Here is a 21,744-nt window from a genome sequence, read left to right on the forward strand (position 1 = left end):
CTTCTCCGTTTTCCGCAGCTGTGGAGTTGTCCATTGGGTTTCGGCTGTAAGCCTGTAGGAGAGAGGAGCTTCTCTTCTTGTCAACTTCAGAATGGGAATTGGGAAGAGGAGCGTCTCTTCTTTGTCCTAGACCTGGTCCATATTGGAATTATTAAAGCACACCCTTCATTTTGGTGGAATTATGAAAGCAAAAAACCCGACGGGCTTAGTTCTCTGTTAAAATTTTTAACCCTTAGTTCGCGCTATGAAGTCAAAAGTGCTCTATTCAGTCTTAACCCAGCCCTGGCCGAATAAGGTCAAAAGCCTTTCATTTTCTCTTCGCCTCCAACTGATAGGAGGACTCACATCCATGGTCACAAGATTCATAAATTATATCTGAATAATTTGTTTTTTTAGTGATGTCTAACCGAATACTCTATTATATGGTGGACCGAACTTTGACCAAGTTAAATCTGAATAATTCACGAATTTTACTAATTTTTCCGTATTTTATAAATTTTTCGCGAATTTTTCTCATAACATATATATATATAGATGTTGGCTAAGATCAAAGTGATAGTTCCTGAGCTTTGGTGCTACTAATTTGTTTTTCAATTTTCAAAGTTCAAAACGTCGATCCGAACCGTTTAAGTCAATCTCTATATTAAAATATACTTGGAAACCAAATTTTACATTTTTCTAAATTTGTTTACTATTTATTAAGTCACTTTGAAAATCGCTGATCGAACGGTGGCTTAACAAAACAGTAAAATCAGAAGCCACCGTTGGATCAACGTTTTTCAAAGTGGCTTAATAAATAGTAAAAAATTCAGAAAAATGTAAAATTTGGTCTCCAAGCATATTTTAATATAGAGATCAACTTGAACGGTTCAGATCGACGTTTTGAACTTTGAAAATTAAAAAACGAATTGGTAGCGCTAAAGTTTAGAAACTACCACTTTGATCTTAGCCAACATCTCTCTCTCTCTCTCTCTCCCTCTCTCTCTCTCTCTATATATATAGACTAATGCTACGCTACTTCGCGAATTAAAATGGTTGTTTTAATTCGCACTCATATCTCTAGTTTTGAAGGCCAAATAGCCGATCCAATAATCAGTCCGGGCATGTCCTAGGGTTCGGATCTAATAATCAGTCTCCGGTAATCTCATGACTTATTGTTATGGTCAGTGTCAGACCACTTATACTACCAAAAAATGATTGTTGGAATGCATTGTATTGACTGAGCACTAATGTAGTGGATGGATCACTAATGTAATGGGTGAACATTGAGTTTGACCCACTTTAACAACTCGTTGCCACCCCCACTAAATAACATGGAAACGATATTAATTAAACACAGTACAAATACCAAGAAAAACAAATAAAATAACAGGATAATATATAAGATGATGACAACTTGGGAATCCTTCTTCTTAAAAAAAAATAAGATAGGGCTCAAACTTCTAATCTTACATTTTATTGATAAATTAAAAATATAACACCATCAAAAGAACAAAAACAAAACATGAAATTGAACGAATATATATGGAGCACAAAAAATTGGAATAAAAGCATGGTTTCTGATCAAACTCGGAATTGGAAAGATGTATCTGCTAGAATTAGAAGAATCGGATTGGAAATTCAGATTTTTTTTTTTGCAGAAACTTGTTTTGTAGCAAAAAATAAAAAATAAAAATAAAAAATGTTAAATACTGCTATGTTGATCTAGACTTGAATTTATTGTTGTGCATCCTGCTAGCTAGCTAGCTTGGAAATTTTTGCACGATTTTTTTTTTATTTACCTTCTTTCAAAAAAAATAAAAATAAATAACCACTTCTTCTTGAAAATTCGATATAGATCATGTCCGCAGTTTAAACCTGCGAAAACAAATTACTGGTTTTGTAGGTTTAAATTGTGGAGCAACTTTTGTTTTTCTTTTACGTACAAAGGTCACTCCAAATTTGTTTTTCAAAAAAGTGCCCCACAGCCCCCTACATTATTTATTTATTTATTTCAAGAAAGATTAAAGGGTATTAGAAAAGGATTAAAGGGTGGGTTCCACTACATTTCAACAAAGGAGCACATTTAATGCGAGTTGCATGGGGAGACATAAAGGATCACGAAATCCTTAAATTAATATATTTTCATTTTTTTACCGGAACCTCCCTTCTGGTTCAGTAGTATAAACTTGCGAAACCTAAGATTTTTTCTTAAATGGTAAAAATAAAAAATTTAGATTTTTGCATGGCATTTGCAGGTCCACACAAAATACAGATTTGTAATCATTCTTAATTTTGATATTAATCAAGAGTCTCAATACAATCCATTTATGTGATTATCATACTTGTATCCGATCAATAAAGCGGATATGAATATTATGTTTTTCCTTAATTTATTTGCTTATTAGAAAAGGAAAAAAAAAATTTAATTAGCTTAATGGCAAGCATATAGATTAGAAAAATTTCTTAGTTTGTCACTTAAATTAATGGTGTGTGCGCATGTGTGCACGTCTGTTTATAATGCAACTTCGCATTAGTAGTAAAAGCTTAATTACAGTATAGGAGAAAAAAATATACAAAGTCCGGATGGATCACTATTGTAGTAGGTCAGTACTATTATTAGGGAAAATATTGTGGTCAACTTCTTTCTAACCAAACATACATCTCTCTTTAACTAACTATAAGAAGAGCAGCACTCTGTGAGAGAGAAAAACCCATTCCAATATATATTGTAGTGGATGTACTCTGTGATAGAGCAATGCAACATTTCCCTTCCTTGCATGTTTTCATATCGGGTCGGGCATGTCCTAGGTACCGGTTCGGATCTAATAATCGGGCTCGGGTAACTCTCATGACTTATTGTTATGGTAAGTGTCAGAGGACTTATACTAGCAAAGAATGATTGTTGGAATACATTGTACGTAGTGAGTGAGCACTAATTAATGTAGTGTCTAGATCACTAATATAGTGGGTGAACATTGTAGTCCAATCTTTTGACCCACCTGCTAAGACTGTCAGGGTTGCCTAGTTGCTTCTTCTTCGTTTTGACGAGCACAATTTCATTGTCTTTATTAGACAACACGGAAGAGGTGAAAGGGAGGAGGAACAACACAAACAAAATTGAAGACATGTATATAATTTTTGTTACTTTGGGTTTATGAATGGATACTGTTTTAGAAATCGCTGGGACAATAAAATTAATTGAAGATATGTATATAAACAAAAAGTCTGTTTATATATATATATATATAGGAATATGCTAGCATGCTATGCATAGCATAGAACCCCTCCATGCAACGCCTTGGATTTCGACTTTTCAAAATCCTAACGGTTGATCCGAACCGTTCATCTTGTTCTCCATATTAATATGTGTTTGGAGACCAAATTTTACATTTTTTGGAATTTTTTTTACTATTTCTTTAGATTTATTGAAAATCGCTGTTTTTTTATGGTCCAGATCTGCAAGTAATTAGCTTGAACTTTTCGTTTCATTTTCCATTTTCGAATTTTTTTCAGATCTAGTTTTGTATCTTGGATATTCAAAATACTTTCTAGAGAAATTATGTGAGTACATGAGTTATCAAAGAGATTGTAATGAAATTATACGAGTTATATCTATACAATAAAATATCAAATATAAAGAGGCAATATGTGAGATTTATTGAGAGCAGTGTTATCAAAACTGGACCGGACCGGTTGGTTCGACCGGAAAAAACCGGAACCGGACCTCTATCCGGTTCAATTCTTATGATGGATCGTCTGAGTTACTGAACCGTTCAAATCCGGTTCAACCAGTCGGTTTTTATTAAAAAAAATGTTGAATCAAACCGACAAAAACCCCGGTTCAAAACAGATTCGTTTCTCAAATCTCAGTCTCCTTTCTCAAATCTCATTCTCCTTCGATTTGTTGCTTTTGTTCAGTAGTAATGACTTCAATCTCCTCCAGTAGTAGTTTGTTTGAAATCTCCTACTTCAACCTCCTCTCTATTGTGGCTCTCTCATTTCAAACTTGAACTACTCTCAAGACTAGTTCAAATCTCGTTTTCAAGATGGAAGTCTTGAGAATAGATCCATGCATCATCATCAAGTACTTTAAGCAATTTCATGAAAGTTTTGAGTTAGTTTTTTGAATAGGTCCAAGCATATAAGGTGTTTGGTGAAATGCCTGAACTAAAGAGCATTTTGATCATAATTGATTTGTGGTTAGAGAGCACAGTTGTCGGAAAACCAAGGTGAATTAGGCTCAACTCAAACATGATGATTTGTCGTCATAATTCATGTAGCTGGAACTTGGCAGTTTAATTAGTTTTCTGTTTTCATGCATTAGGATTTTTTAACCAGTAAATGGCGCTTCAACACATGGTTTAAGCTTTTATGATCTTAGGTTTTTAGTGTTTTCTTGTATTTACTTTCAAATTATTGGGGCTTTCTTACCAACAAGGTAGTTTGTACTTTTACAACACTAACACTAGGTTTTCATTTATTTTTCTGTTAAATAGACATGTAATCTTGTATTTCATTTAAATGACAAGTTCCATAAGGGCTTTTTTTCAAAATAAAAGAAAAAAAAAACTGTGTAGATTTCAAGCTCTTTCACACTGTATATTTATTGCATTAGGGAAAAGTAATTTTTTTCAATTGTGCAGGTTCTAAGCTGTTTCACTTATTACACCAGGGAAAAGTAATTTTTCTTTAACAAATTGTACTGGTTGTTTTATTACACATGGAAGCAATAGTCAAAATTATCATGTGTGCAATGTAAATCCCGGATTGTTTGCCTATGAAAAACACAACAATGGTTGTCTTATGAAAAAACCAGTATTTGAACCGGTTGACCCACCGGTCCGACCAATGAACCATTGACCCAGAGCTTTACCGGGTCGATGTCGGCCGGTCCGGTTCTGATAACATTGATTGAGAGAAGAGCCGGCTCCATCTTTTTCTCCTCCACTCCATTTTAAATTAATAAGATGTCTCCATTTCTATCCATTTACTCTTATTTCTTTCTCTTTTTCTTGTCTAAATTAATAAGATGCCTCCATTTCTCTTAATTTTGTGTTTTTATTTTTATTTTTGTTTGAATTTGTTTTATATTTTTTTCTTATCTTCATTTTTCCTTCTACATTCTTATTTTCCTATTTTCTTAATTGGATAAGGATATGGAAAAAAATAATTAACATTAAAAAAATTATGAAATTTGTATTTTTTTTTTCATTTTTTATCAAAATCCTGACTACGCCACCGATATTGCACACTATATATATGTTTTTATATGAGTAATGTGTTTTATTCAACATGCTATTCTCTAATTCGAAAACTACTAATTTGTGTAAACTATAATATATTTTCATCTCCAGTCATACTTTATTTTATGTCATAGCCAGTCATCTCCAGCTTTCCTATTCTGAATTTAGACCTTTTATGCATGAGTCATATTCAAAAGATTCCATCAGTGTATGTCTCAATTTTCATAGCTAGTCATTTCCAACCCATTCAAAAGTCCAATCTAGTCAATTTCTACTTGACAGCTACAAGTCCAATCTAGTCAGTTTCTGCTTACCATTCAAAAGTAGCAGTTAGCACTAGAACCACGCATGAGGGAATATCTTGTGGTCAACTTCTTTCTAAGCATACATCTCCCTTTAATTAACTATAAGAAGAGCAGCACTCTCTGAGAGAGAAAACCATTGCCTTCATTACACAAATCATGGAATGTTGTTCTAGTGTGCTCACTATTCACCTCTTCTTAAGTCTCTTAACCTTATCCACCTTTTCTCTCGCAGCCATAGTAACCAACAGTAAAACTGATCGATCAGCACTTCTCTCCTTCAAGTCCCAAATACATGATGACCCATTTGGAGTACTCACCTCATGGAACGAGTCACTGCACCACTGTCAATGGCAAGGGATCTTGTGTGGGCGGCACCATCCTGATAGAGTGACTGCTCTCCTTCTTGACTCCAAACAATTGTCAGGTTATATATCTCCATCTCTAGCAAACCTCACGTTCCTCCAAAGGATGAGTCTCTCAGATAACCAGCTGAGAGGAAGCATCCCGGTAGAGATCGGATACTTGGGTAGGCTACGTTTTGTCAACTTGAGTGTGAATTTTCTTGATGGTAGCATTCCATCTACTCTAAGTAATTGGTCAAATATAGAAGGTATTTCTTTTACAAATAATAATCTCCATGGAACCATCCCATCTAAGTTAGCGCAATGCAAAGAACTTAAAATTATCGATTTGGGGAATAACTTCCTCACAGGAGGCATACCATTGGAATTCGGCCTCCTCCCACAGCTCCAAATATTATCACTGTATGGGAATAATCTCACAGGATCTATTCCTTCCACCTTGGGAATCCTTAGTAACTTAATATATCTTTTTCTTCACCAAAATGATTTTGATGGCGATATTCCAGATGATTTAGGCAAACTTAATAACCTATCAGAACTTGACCTTTACAATAATAAGTTCACTGGTTCCATCCCACCTACCTTAGGTAACCTTACCAAACTATCACTTCTCTATCTTCACCAAAATGGCATTAGTGGTCACATCCCGCCTAGCTTAGGTAACCTTACTAACTTACTGGAACTTACTCTATTCAAAAATAAATTCAATGGGTCCATCCCACATACCTTGGGTAATCTTCAAAGTTTAACAGCTATTGATCTTGCCGAAAATATGTTAAGTGGATTCATCCCTGATGAACTCGGGAAGCTTCAAAACCTCCAGTTTTTTAGCATTTATCATAACAACATTTCAGGTGAAATACCACACTCCCTTTACAACCTATCAGCATTGTATTATTTGGGACTTGGTAATAACAACCTTGATGGAACTCTCCCTTTCGATATGTGCAATGCTTTACCAAACTTGAAATATCTATTCTTCTATTCCAATCAACTCAAAGGACAGATCCCAACATCTATATCCAATTGTTCTGCTCTTAGTAATGTTGATTTAGGTGAAAATTACTTCACTGGCATGATACCATCAAGCTTTGGAGCCTTACAAAATCTTCAAAACCTTGAATTAGAAGAAAATCAACTAGAAGCCAAGAGACCACATGATTGGAATTTCATGGATACTTTGTCCAATTGTACTTTGTTACAAATTTTAGATCTTTCACACAACCAACTACAAGGAGTGTTACCTAGTTCTATAACAAATCTTTCAGCTAGTCTTTTTGAACTCTCAATGGAAAATAACCAAATTTCTGGAAGCATACCAGCAGAGCTCCGAAAACTCAATAACTTAAATATACTTGACCTAGGCAACATGTTTCTCAGTGGCAGCATTCCGGTAGAAATTGGTAATCTATTCAAATTGGGAGTATTATATATGGAGAATAACATGATTTCAGGTCAAATCCCATCTACTTTTGCCAACCTCACCCAAATGACCCAACTATATCTAGATAGTAATGCATTAGAAGGGAGTATACAACCGGAGTTAAGTAGCATGAAATTCTTAGAAATCCTAAATATTTCAAATAATAAGTTGGTTGGTAAAATTCCCAAAGAAATCATGGATATTCCTTCTCTTTCCATTAGTTTGGACATGTCACACAATTATCTAGCTGGCATCTTGCCACCAGAAATTGGTAACTTGAAAAACTTGCAATCAATTCGTGTCTCAAATAACAAATTGAGTGGAGAGATTCCTAGCACAATTGATGGATGCCAGGAACTTGAAGCCCTTTATCTTGATAGAAATCTGTTCCAAGGAACAATTCCAACCAGATTGAGCAATCTAAAAGGGCTAGAAATCCTTGATGTCTCTAACAACTCGCTCTCTGGTCGAGTCCCTGAATTCCTAGGTACAATGAACTTGCAATATTTGAATATTTCTTTCAATAATTTTGAGGGAGAATTACCAAAAGAAGTCATTTTCAAGAATGCTAGTGGTATAGATGTAAGAGGAAATCCAAAGCTTTGTGGTGGACTACCTCAAATGCATTTGTCACACTGTATTTCACAACCTTCCACACAGAGACATCACTTTCGAAGAAACATGTTGCTCATAAATTCTGTTGCGGGTTCTTTTATTTGCATAACTGCAATCATTTTCTTGTTAGTGGTTTATTATATTAGAAACAACCCCCCTCGAAACAACCCACAATCTGATAGGACTTTGAAATATGGGTTAGAGCTTGTTTCATACAATGATCTTCTAAGAGCTACTGAAAATTTCTCCCAGAATAATCTAATTGGAAGAGGTTCATTTGGAGAAGTTTACAAAGCCGTTATGATCTTTGAGAATGTGATAACCGTTGCGGTGAAGGTGCTAAACCTTGAGAGACACAGTGCTTCTAGAAGTTTCTTCTCTGAATGTGAGGCATTAAAAAATGTAAGACACCGAAATCTTATAAAAGTGATGAGTTTGTGCTCTAGCATAGACCACCAAGGTAATGATTTCAAGGCTTTGGTTTATGAGTTCATGCTGAATGGTAGTTTGGACACATGGTTGCATCCAAATGCATGTACGAATCGGCCATTCAAAAACCTCAGCTTCGTCCAGAGGTTAAACATTGCATTTGATGTGTCGGCAGCGCTAGATTATCTCCATTACCATTTACCTGCACCAATCGTGCATTGTGATCTCAAACCTAGTAATGTACTTTTGGATGATGACATGACTGCACATCTAAGTGATTTTGGATTGGCAAGGTTTTTGGTTCGACCTGATACCATGCCTTCTCAATCAATGTCGAGCATAGGTGGAATTAAAGGTTCTATTGGCTACATTCCTCCAGGTATATATAGTTGATCTTATTATTTGAGAAGTACCTTCTTTATGTTCCTGCTACAAAATTATTTATAGACTTTGTTAAAGTTCAAAGAAAAAAAATTGGCGAAGGCTGTTCCACTTGCGAGGCCCAAGGGAAAAATATTTATTTCCACATTTATGCTGACATAATTGAGACTTAATTTTATTATCTACCTATAGTTTTTTAATTTACTGTTTTGGGCTATAAAATTTTAAAAAATCATGCGAGCCCGAGTTTTTCAAACTAGGTGAATTATACATATGTTAATAGGTAGAGTCATAGTTCACTATATGCTTCTGTACTAAATTTAGGGTTGTAACTATTAGCTTTTCATTGTCTAGAGTATGGGATGGGTGGTCGGCCATCGGTAGAAGGAGATGTCTACAGCTACGGTGTTCTTCTGCTTGAGTTGTTCACTGGAGTAAGTCCAACAGATGAGAGAATCCAAGATGGTTTGAGCCTTCAGAAGCAAGTTGAGATGGCTTTCCCCGATCAACTCATGGACATAGTCGACTCCAAATTATTCTCTGAAACTGATGGAGAACACAATCTGTATGTACCTGAAAATGTCTATAGTTGTTTGGTTTCAGTGATTCAATGTGGGCTTATGTGCTCCAAAGAGTTTCCAAATGAACGCATTTCTATCAAAGATGTTACCAAGGAGTTGAACTTAGCACGAACAAAGGTGCTTAGGTCATAGAGACTGAGAAAAAAAGGATCAAAAGAGAAGAAGAAGAAGAAGGGCTCCACTAAATCTGTATTATCTGTAAAATTTGGATAGTAGTTGTGGTAATTTATGGTGTTGTAGTATACATGCATGTGTTGTAATAACGAATGTTGTGTCTTTCTATATTAACAAATTTTTTTTTTTTTGGTGGGGGGGATCTGAGTATTTCAATTGAGAGACCTTTTATATGCACTCAATTAAATAAGAATATTGTAATGAGTGAATTGGATTAATGCTGCATATTTATATATTTGAGTATTCTCTTCTTCTTCCGAAGGAACGCATGTATATACCTAATATTAATGATCTCATCCGAGTTTTTGTACATCTATCCATATTACTTGCCTTCACCTCCAAGCTGTGTACCTAGTGTCACCAAAAGTCCGAATGCAAGCTATTAAACCGAAACCTTTAACAAAGGCATAACAATGGTTCCCATAACAAATATGATAAGTGATAACCCACTTTTTAATGAATATAGACCGTACTTATTGACAGTTAACTATATGCTAGTCGAATTTACCGAACTTGTAAATATGATTATATATTCAATTCCTTACACCAAATCTAAATTGTGACAGCTACTGAAAAAATAACTGAATAATTAATTGAGTACATACCTTTGAGCAGAAGTTGTTGTTTATCTGAAAAAGCTGATTGCTTGACCAGGCTATCAGCAACACCAGAAAAGAAATGCAATAAAACTGTAACAAAATATGACACAGGCATTCATACCACTGGAAAGCTAGAAGAGGTAATATAAACTACGTCTTGTGTACCTTTTACTGATGCTAAGTATCTGGAAAGGAAAGCAATCAACTTTGACTTGTAATCAAGTAATTGCTGCAATCAACCACTTGCTAAGCATCCCTCGTTAACAACAATCAACCATTGTTTTTATTTGTGCGATAGTATGAACCAGTATGTGCTATGCATAGTACCATAGACTGACTCCTCATCTTTATCAATTTTCTTCGCATTGGTGATTTGCATTTTTATTTGTATGATTTATTGTACGTAGATCGAAGATGTACAAGTCGTGCCTGAACCGTCTTGAATAGCAGAGCAAATGATTGCACTTAGCTAAAGTTGCTTTGCTAATTTAATCTTTTGTGCTTCATTTGAGAGATAAATAACATGCGGAGCATATTTTTCTTTAATATATCATGTGAAATTTTCAGGACCTGTATTTTTTTTTTGTTTGCCAGCTGTAATACATGAGTGTGATACGATTTTTTTTTTTTAAGCAATTAAACAAGAATAATAATAAATGAGTCCTGTATACAGAAAATATAAATTACTTTTGAGTAAATAGTGTTTCATATCATGTTTTCCAAGTATTAAACAAGTCTTAGTAATTTTAGTGTGGCAAGTGTTAGACGTACACGTGCATACTTTAAGAATATAATGATTTATTTATGTGCAGAGTTAATCAATTATAAGAAAGTATTTATTTTAAAATAGCACTGTCACTGATAAAAAAATATTTATTTTTAAATAATGAACTTATATCTCAAATTTCTCAATTAAATATAAGAGAATTTTATTTTAGTGGAAACGAGAGAAATATATGGAGTTTGTGTGTTAACGGTACTCCAAAGACATTGAAATTTCCTCAAATAGTTGAATATTTTTTGTCCACTAGACATGGTCACCGTCAACGGTACTCCAAAGATTCGCTAAATATCCCCGCTTCTTTTTTAATTAAATCTTACTTTTTAAGTAATTAAGGTATTTCTACATAATTTCTAGTACTTCTACACACTACCGACTTCGGTTTATATATGATGTTTCTTGAACAATCCAGGAGTATTTGGGCCTTGGGCCTTCGGTGCTGTGAAATTCAACAGTTTCAACCTACTTTTTTCCAAGGCCCAATTAAACTAAAATATAACAATTGTTATCTTCAGCATTACAAAATTTGTAACCTGTCTGTCCAACTTACTAAGAAAAAAAAAACACAATTATATTCCTAATTCATAAATTTCATACAAATTAAACATAAAGGTAAAACAAATTAATCAAGACTTGAATTTAGACTTGAATCAAGGTAAAACAAAAAACAAAACCAAGTAAATTCTGGACTGTTGATCTAGGCTTGAATTTATTATTGTGCATCCTGCTAGCCTGGATATTTTTGCAAGTCATTTGCATGTCAACGCCAAATACAGGTTCGTAGTCAAGGGTACGTGTCAATAAAATCTGTTTACATGATTATCAGATTTGTATCAGATGAATAAGGCCGATATGAATATTTTATTCCATTCATTTAAGAATATAATGATGTATTTATGTGCATATAGTTAATAAATTATTTGTCATTAAATCAGTGTGTGGTGTAGTATAAATGTGTCATTCATTGTTGTATTTCCCCCCAAAAAAAGAGATATACAAATAATAATTTTTTCATTGCAAAGATGCACTGCCACAAATTCGCATAGATAGAGCCTTGTATGCTGTGAATTTGACATATTTTTATGTAGAAGTGGAAAGAGCTACTGAAATGTTTCTCAACGACATAAGAAAATAAACATGAGAGAAGAGCACAATATTTTTGAACATTATATAGAGCGGGTCGGCAGGCCAATTTTTTTATTAATATCCACCATAAAATAAAAATTACAAAATATCCATAGTTTTTGGATATTTTCATAGCTACCCAAACTGCTAGGAGTCATGGCGGTTCAATTTCATTCCGAATTTAACCGCTCATCATCTTTTTTACCATACTCTCTCTCCTCTCTTTCTCTCTGTCTAGGTGATTTTGGGGAATTTGCATCTAAGTCTATCTACTTTATTATTATTATTATGTAGTCCAATTAGTTAGAAAGTACAAAATTAGTTCAAAATGTACCAAATTAGTTAGAAATTAGTTAGAAATTGTTATGATTAGTTAATAATTAGTATAATTAGTCATAAATGAGTATTAATTTTTATAATTAGATCATTAGTATAATTAGTCATAAATGAGTATTAATTTTTATAATTAGTATACACTTTTATAATTAGTTGTCGGGTAGTGCTCTAGGCTAAATTAGTATGCATTTTTTCAATTTTCTAGTGTTTTGAGACAATCCTATGTTATAACATGCAATCAATCTCATGTAGTTAATGGTTTGTGCCACACGCACAATGGAGCAAGTGTTAGATATCATACCTCTCCAACAATTGGAGCGAGATAGGCTTGCCAGCTCCTTAGCCACCCTTGTTTAGGTGCCTTAGTAGTTCTCAAAATAAGGAACCTCAAAGTTCACATACCAAGGTGTTAGTCGAGAAGAATATGAGATCGAATGCTACATCTAGGGTCCTCTTTCCTTTCGAATCCTCAAGTCTTGTCTCACGAGTTCGAATTGCTTTGAATCGCTCTAATGCAAAACCTCGTTCAACACACGACTACAAGAATGAGAGAGTATACCGACAGAAAGGTGCTTTTTCTATTAGCGACGGTAGTATTCGCGAGGATATAACGACAATATCGGTCGCAGATATTGTCCCATTGCTATTCCAAATATCAACTTGAATGGAGATAATGGTTTAGTTGGAGAGGAAACGGGTTGGATATTTACTGTCCCATTGCTATTCCAAATTTAATCGTCACGATCAAATTTGAGTTGGGTGAGAGATAGATGGGCTTTAGATTTGTATTAAGTTTCATTGGGTCCTTTTATACATCAAGCACAGGTACAGGCCTATATATGAAGTTTACGTATTGAAAGGGCTAAGAGGGCTGGGTTTAGGGCCCAATATAATAGGAGAGATCGTGACCAGAAACCAATTGTGAAACTGGTCCAACATGGCGTTCGGTCTACCTGTGAGGAGGTTGATCATGTTTTTCTATTTTAAAATTTGAGAATAGTATTGTCAAAATGTTTTTCTATATTTGTGTGTGAATCATATTCATTTATTGCTTGCCTGTGCAGAATTGTGTATGTGATGCATTTGAAATAAGCTAATTAATTCATCAATAGAAATCCAAAAGCCCATCAAGAGACTAGTGATCCAAAGCACTCTTCATATATCTCTCAAGTGCCCGGTCTCTCAAATAATGAAAGCAATAAAACAAGGCTTGATAAAAAAATTCCCTAATCTTGCATTTTGAAGTCTCCAGTCTTACACAAATAATGAAAGCAATAAAACAAGGCTTTTGATCTCAAATTTTCTAAGTTTGGATTTTGCGGTATTTTAGTACTGACGGAGCGAAAATAAGATCCTCATTTTAAAAATAAAGTTCCATTTATATATGTCGGTAAGCTAAATGAATTTATGAAGAAAGAAACAAAATATACAGAGTGCAAAATGGATGCCACTAACAATTTGGAGGGGAGTATATTTGTTTTCTATTATTGAAGTAAGATAAAGCTCAAATATTATTAAAGATAAAGCTAAATATGATTAAAGTAAGATAAAGCTCATTAGTGTGTCGTACTAATATTGGTTTTGGTCGTTGGTTCTACGAATTTTCTTAGTGCGTTCATAAGCTTCCAATAGTGCGTTCTTTCTGCAAAATGATTCAAAATTCGGGTCCCATGTCCCAACTTTCATAGTCGGTCATCTCTAGCCCGGTCTTCACGGGTAGTCTATAAAGTACTCCCTAGGCACAAGACGGACTGCTAGGGCTCCGGTTGTTCATTTCTGCTTTATCACATTTATTTGTGTTAGTACTAAAAGTGAAAAAGCAAGCAATTAAGCACATTACTAAAACAAAGAAAATCAAATAAAATATCTGGTTAAACAGATGACAAATTGGCAATCTTGTTTTTGTGAAAATAAGAATGGATCAAGCTCCTAATCTTATATTTTAGGGAGTTAATAACAGTACCCGCTCTACAGTATTTGCACCATAACTACTATAACTCTTTCAAAAACTGCAAAAACTCTAACACTGATTTTTTTTTTCAAAAGTATTAATACTTATGCAAGAAAGTATTTATACTTATATTTATACATATTAAGTGAACAATTTTTACTTAAATAATTATCTTTCCAATCAAATCTTCTAAATGTACCCGCACCATCAATACCTGTAGGGGACCACTCAAACTTCATTGGTGGGGCGGGGGGGGGGGGGGGGGGGGGGGGGGGGCGGGGGCGGGGGTATACACATTCTTATAGGTGATTTTTTTTTCTTTTCAATGCCATCCATATTTTTAACAATCTATAAAAAAATTTCAAATATAAAATCACGAACATCTTCTACGCAATTTTCTTTTCAAATGAGATCCATGATTACGTACTTTCGGGCATATCGTCACACAAGTATTTATGCCTCGTCGTGCAAGTATTTATACCTATACTTGCAAGTATTTTTTACTTATGATACTGGACGAGATCTGAAAATACTAATATCAAATACTGCAAGTATTTATACTTATGCACGTACTGAAGTATTTATACCTATGTGGTCAGTTATTTTTGTTTGAAAAAGTTGTACGCGGGGATGATTGAGGAACTGAAAAAAAAAGATGATCATAACAAGTTACGTATCAAAGTATTAATATCTTATTTTTCAAGTATTAATATCTTATCTATAAAATATAATTAATGGGAACCATAGAGAAAGAGAGCTAAAGGCATTTTAGAATAATAATTAGAGAGAACCATATAATATCCTTTTAGAATAATAATTAGTGGGATCATATAATGAGTGGGATTTGGGAGTACTGAAGTGGAGTGAGTATATTTGAATAATTATTCTATATTTTATTGATAAAATAGAAATACCATACAACTAAATTGTATGAAAGTGAACAATGAGTATTGAGCATAAAAATTAGAATAAATATATTTTTGATAATATTTGACCGACCAACCTAAATATTCGATTTAGTCTCTTTACATAATATGAAAATTAGAGCTCCATTTCATAGCAAATCACATAATTTAGAAAGCTGGGATTGGAATAAAAAACATAGGAGATGCGGTCTACTCTTCAAGTCTTCGTCCGACAGGAAAACATCTTCAAAATTCATGAAAATTGACCGAAATGTAGTCTTGACATCGTAGAACAAGACTGTGAAGTTTTATTTAAAATCTCTAAACAGATCGTGAGATATCATCTCTCAAAAATTGCCCGAACTGCTAAAGGAGTGCTTCTGAGTCCAAATTTGCATCTCTGGTTAACATAGGAAAACATCTTCAAAATTCATGAAAATTGACCGAAATGTAGTCTTGACATCGTAGAACAAGACTGTGAAGTTTTATTTAAAATCTCTAAACAGATCGTGAGATATCATCTCTCAAAAATTGCCCGAACTGCTAAAGGAGTGCTTCTGAGTCCAAATTTGCATCTCTGGTTAACATAGGAAAACATCTTCAAAATTCATGAAAATTGACCGACATGTAGTCTTGACATCGTAGAACAAGACTGTGAAGTTTCATCCAAAATCTCTAAACAGATCGTGGGATATCATCACTCAAAAATTGTCCGAACTGCTAAAGGAGTGCTTCTGAGTCCAAATTTACATCTCTGGTTAACATAGGAAAACATATTCAAAATTCATGAAAATTGACCGACATGTTGTCTTGACATCGTACAACAAGACTGTGAAGTTTCATCCAAAATCTCTAAACAGTGTGAGATATTACCACTCAAAAATTGCCTAGCCCATTTAAGAAAAACAAAAAGAAAAAGAAAAAATTCGGACCGCAAATGTTCTATGCTGTCTGAATTTTTAAATCCAAAAAAATATATATATATTCGGGCCGCATATATTCTATACGGTCCGAATTTTTAATTCGGGCCGCACAGAATATATGCGGTTTGGGTAGAAATAAAAATTTTCGAAAAACGTGGTTATTTATAATAAAATTATTTTTTTTTTGAGTAAAAATAAAAATCTCGGGAAGTTCTTATTTAAAAGGGAAAATTTCCGGTGTATCCATTTAAATATTTGAAATAATCAATTTCCCAATCAAAATATTATAATATTCAATATCGTCATACAAATTTTAAATTTTTTCTCATATCCCCATTTATTTATTTTTCTTTTTATTTAATTATTTAAAATATAAAATGACAATTATACCCTTCCAATTGTAAATGGATATGTCCATTTAATATTTCCTTCTGTCTATCGTATTCATATCGTCCCTTCCTTTATTCGCTAGAAAAACAGAAAAGAAGGATAGTGAGAAGAAGGCCGATTTTTTTAAAAATACCCAGACATTAAATAAAATTATTAAAAATAACCACGTTATCACCAAAATTATAAAAATACCCACCCCGCAGATATTATCCGCGCTCCGTAATTAAAATCCCCCCCGCGGATAATATCCGCTCTCCCGATTAAAAAAGCCCCCCTGCGGATTTTATCCGCGCCCCGACGCTTTTATTTTTATTTTTATTTTTTGGCACAATTTTTTGTTATAAATATTCAGATCAGAGAGAAGTCAGAGAGAGAAGGAGAAGGAGAAAGAGAGGAAGGAGAAGAAGAGAGGAAGAGAAGGAAAAGAAGGAGACGTATTTGTTCAGCTGGTAAATCAGGTATGCACTGTTCATATATATACGTATTTACTATTTATGTATTTATGTATTTTCTTTTCAATGCATTGTTCATATACATGTATGTATACGTATTGACTGTTCACGGACTATTCACCTACTGTTCGTTCATTGTTCACGTACTGTTCAATTACTGTTGGAGTACTGTTCAAATACTGTTCAATCACTATTTAAATACTGTTCATATGTACTGTTCATTAGCTGTAGAAATACTGTTCAAGTACTGTTCTCAACTGTTGACAATTGAAATCAATAAAATGACCAAATATTTGACATTTTATGAATGTAGTTCACTGGCCATGTCTATTGGAATTTCAGTACATTTTGGAGGAAAGTTCATAAATGACCAGTATGGTGTACGTTACTCCAAACCTCCAGTAAATACGTATTGGGTTGAAAAAAAAATTTCACTAGAAGAGTTGCATTCGCTTATTTATGAAGCGAGCGGCTACAATAGGAATCACTGGAAATTAGAAATACAGTCCCGTATGCTCCAAGCATGAAAGTATCTCAGAATTACATTGGGAGATGAAGGAGCATTCAGAGGCCTGCTTAGGAAGGTTGTGAGGTCCGGTGATCCTCTGTTGGAAAAGATTATATCTTTGTATCAAGCCGATATTATATGATGAGGCAGCAGCTGTGAAGAAAAGATTGGAGCTCAGCAAATGTATGCAAGTATTTCTTCATTTTGAGCAAATTTGGGCTCAAACCACCCAACTAAGTTAATATTAACAAGAGATCTCTTATTATGATTACTAATATGTGGCTTCTTACACGAAAAATATTATTTTTGTTACTAGGTAATTTTTTTTTTTTTTTTTTTTGTACATTTCTTCTTTATTGGTACTGTGATGTATTTATTTTGTTAATGTTCTTTGTTTTTATTTCGGAAAAGCATGTGTATTTTTTAATCAATTTTCTTTAAATAAGATATATCATGTTTTGGACGGCTGTAGCTAACTCAATCAATAGAAATAGATTAGCAAATATAACTCTTTTTCCTACATAAATTTGTCAATTTAATTGTCCAACAATATTGCACAGAAATAAATATATGTAAAAATAATAGACTCTGATGCCCATCAATTTCACTATTTTTTAATATTAATTTAATTAACTTTTACATCACATTTTTATTAAATGTAAAAATCAATAAAACAATTATTAATTTTCTGTTACGAATTGATTGGGGGCATAATTTTCTGGCCATGTAACAACAGAATGTGACCCCAGTCCACACGCAAATGTGACATTTTTTTTGTCAAATACCTACATTTTTTTCTTTGTCAAATACCTACAAGTTGAAAATATTTAAAAATTACTTCCTTTTTTTAATCTTAATTATCTACCAACCAAACGTTACTAACTCAATCCTTATTTATTGTTCAATGCATAAAGTCTCCAATTTTATAAAATTAATTAATGTTATAGATGAGTATGAATCTTAATAGACCAAACACGTTGTATAGTTTTTCTTCAAGCAGGTGCATCAATTAATAAAGATCTGCTTTGGCCGAAAGAACAAATTAACATGTACAATAGTAACCTAGTAGGGTTCAAAAATTCACTTAATTAGGAGCAGCATGGTTAACTTGAGATAACAAATCAAATTATACTAGCATCAGTTTGCTTTCCAGCCTGTTCGACTATAGGATAGTCATCTGCACTAGAATTATGGGACATTTAAAAAAAAAATTGACAAATAGAAATGACTGAGAAAGAAATTGAGCACTTGGAGCACTTGGAGCACTTGGATCAACAGATGCAGCCTGGTAGATGCCGAACTATGGATCAATATCTTGTTTTTCAGGTCCAAACAATTGACCTGAACCATTCAACGTGATCTCCATATCAAAATGTACTTACAGACTAAATTTTACACTTTTTAGAACTTTTTTACTATCTTTTTAGATAGGTAGAATATCACTAGTTTTGAATAGTCTAGAATCTTTAGATCAAGCGATTTTCTACCTATCTAAAAATTAGTAAAAAATATTCTCAAAAATGTAAAATTTGATCTACCAATATATTTTCATATGAAAATTATGTTAAGCAGTTTGATAGTACAGACCAATGTAAATTTGATAAATTGTTTATATTTTGAAAATGGAAATATTGATTGATAGTACGGGCCAATATGTGCTATGCATAGTACCATAGCCTTACATCTTTTATCTATTTTCTTCACATTGGTGATTTACATTTTTATTATTATGATTTATTGTAGATTGAAGATGTACAAGTCGCGCCTGAACGGTCTTGGATAGCAGAGCAAACGATTTCACTTAGCTAAAGCTGCTTTGCTAATTGAGTCTTTTGTGATTAATTCATTTGAGAGAGAAATAACTGGGATAAAAATATAGTTCATCCTAGATGAGGTGAATTTGTGGAACATATTTTTCTTCAATATATCGTGTGAAATTTTCATGACCTGTATTTTTTTTGGTTTGTCAGCTATAATACATGAGTCTGAATGTCTGATACATTTTTTTATGTAGCAATTAAAAACGAGAATAATGATAATTTTAGTGTGCTAACCAATTGTTTTGTTCAACATGGGATTCTCTAATTCGAAAAAAACTATAATTTCATAGCCCAGTCATCCTTTTATGCATGACTCATATTCCAAAAACTCCATCAGTGCGTTCACTGTACGTAAAATGAACTTTCATAGCAGCCACGGTTAGAAGGAAAACAAAAATAGTCAGTTGCTACTTCGCGCGCAGCACAAGTTAGGTAGAAGGAAGACGAAAATAGTCGGTTTGTAATACCATTCAAAAGTAGCTAGAAGGAAAAGAATAATTCCAGTAGTCCATAGAAGCTGACGAAATAGCAGTTAGCACTAGAACGACTCATGAGGGAATATCTTGTAGTCAACTTCATTAATTTTTAACTATAAGAAGAGCAGCACTATGTGAGAGATAAACCCATTGCCTTCATTACACAAATCATGGAACGTTGTTATAGAGTGCTCACTATTCACCTCCTCTTAAATCTCTTAACCTTATCCTCATTTTCTCTCGCTGCCATAGTAATGTTGGAATATTTAGAGAGGAAATAAGAGAAGCAGACAAAGTTCAATATTATGTATTTGAAAAAGAGATACAAATTGTCTATTATCTAACTGCTATATATAAAGCAGAATAGATCCAACCCCTGAAGAGTTACAACCCTTCACTTAACAAACAGTTACAAAATAGAGTGCGCCTAAATTAGCAATTTAAATAAACAAAGACAACCCTAATAAACGTAAATTTACTCACAGCCCTTCACTCATTTCTCTAATAACAGAAATTATCTAAGTTTGAATCATTTATTCAACACCCCCTCTTGATTCAAACTTGGTTACTCCTATCTTCCTGCGCATAGCTAGAAAATCAGCTGCTGGTAACGCCTTGGTCAGAATATCAGCTTTCTGGTCTGCAGTGGGCACATATTCCAATTCAATAGTGTTATTTGTGACTAACTCCCTGATGAAATGAAGTTTAATATCAATGTGCTTTGATCTACCGTGATACATCGGATTTTTGCACATAGCTATTGTTGATTTGTTGTCGCATTTAATCACTACTGATCCTTCCTGTTGCTTCTCAACATCTTTCAAAATTCTACTGAGCCATACCCCTTGACAAGCTGCTGTACATACTGCTACATACTCCGCTTCTGTTGAGGAAAGCGCTACTGTTGGCTGTTTCTTTGATTTCCAGCTGACAGGACTTAACCCCAAACAGAACAAGTAACCAGATGTACTCTTCATATCTTCATAACACCCTGCCCAATCACTGTCACTGTACCCAGACAACTTTCCTGTACTCTTCCTATCGTACCACACCCCATACTCAGTTGTTCCAGAAATGTACCTCAGAATTCTTTTCGCTGCTCCCATATGGTGTTTTGTTGGATTGTGCATAAATCTTGATACAACTCCAACTGAAAATGAAATATCAGGTCTTGTGTGAGTAAGATAAATTAAGCCACCCACCATACTTCTATATCTCACACCATCAGCTGATGCACTTCCATCCTCCTTGACTAATTTTTCTTTTGCGTTCATGGGTGTACTCATTGCCTGACAGTTCTCCATCTGAAATCTTCTTAAAAGGTCACAGGCATATTTCTTTTGTGAGACAAAAATGCCCTTGTCATCTTGAATCACTTCCAAACCCAAGAAATATTTCATCCTTCCTAAGTCAGTCATCTCAAACTTCTTTTTCATACTCTCTTTAAACTGATCAACTAAACTCTGATTTGTTCCCATGTAGATCATGTCATCTACATAAAGACACACAATCAGCAGTTCATTTCCACCATTCTTCTTTATGTAAAGATTAGGTTCACTACTGCTCCTTTCAAAACCAGTTTCAAGAAAGTGACTATCAATTTTACTGTACCATGCTCGTGGGGCCTGTTTTAATCCATACAAAGCCTTATCCAATTTGTATACATGCTCCTTTTTCCCGTGAACTTCAAACCCCTTTGGCTGCTCTATGTAAACATCCTCCTTCAATTCCCCATTTAAAAAGGCTGATTTTACATCAAATTGATACACTGTCAGTTTTGAATGTGCTGCAATTGCCAAAAGAGTTCTTATGGTTTCAAATCGTGCCACAGGAGAAAATGTCTCATCAAAATCAACTCCCTGCTCTTGAGTGTACCCTCGCACCACAAGTCTAGCCTTATGCTTCAGTATTTCACCCTCTGGTCCTACTTTAGTTTTGTACACCCATTTCACCCCAATTACATTTTTTCCTTCCGGTAATCTT

The 21,744-nt window shown here is 33.9% G+C and overlaps 1 protein-coding gene and 1 long non-coding RNA gene across 2 annotated transcripts; one reads left to right on the plus strand and one right to left on the minus strand.

Moving 5' to 3' along the window:
• The first annotated feature begins 5,686 nt into the window (after positions 1-5,686).
• LOC144548966 (receptor kinase-like protein Xa21) lies at positions 5,687-9,809 on the plus strand. The gene is made up of 2 exons (XM_078297704.1): positions 5,687-8,738; positions 9,095-9,809. Exons 1-2 carry the CDS (start codon positions 5,687-5,689, stop codon positions 9,451-9,453), a joined length of 3,411 nt encoding a protein of 1,136 aa, XP_078153830.1. The 3' UTR covers positions 9,454-9,809.
• Positions 9,810-9,925: 116 nt separating this feature from the next.
• On the minus strand, positions 9,926-19,498 carry LOC144548990 (uncharacterized). The gene is made up of 2 exons (XR_013509534.1): positions 19,053-19,498; positions 9,926-10,076 (listed from the first exon to the last, which is right to left on the minus strand). It is a non-coding gene; the product is annotated as an uncharacterized LOC144548990 (long non-coding RNA).
• Positions 19,499-21,744: the final 2,246 nt, after the last annotated feature.

The sequence above is a fragment of the Carex rostrata genome, chromosome 34, assembly GCF_964058835.1.
Source record: "Carex rostrata chromosome 34, lpCarRost1.2, whole genome shotgun sequence".
NCBI classification, from domain to species: Eukaryota; Viridiplantae; Streptophyta; class Magnoliopsida; order Poales; family Cyperaceae; genus Carex; species Carex rostrata.

Coding starts and splice junctions, on each gene's coding strand:
- LOC144548966 (XM_078297704.1), top strand. CDS start 5,687: ATGGAATGTTGTTCTAGTGTGCTCACTATTCACCTCTTCTTAAGTCTC. Junction 8,739..9,094: donor TATTGGCTACATTCCTCCAG/GTATATATAGTT, acceptor TTCATTGTCTAG/AGTATGGGATGGGTGGTCGG.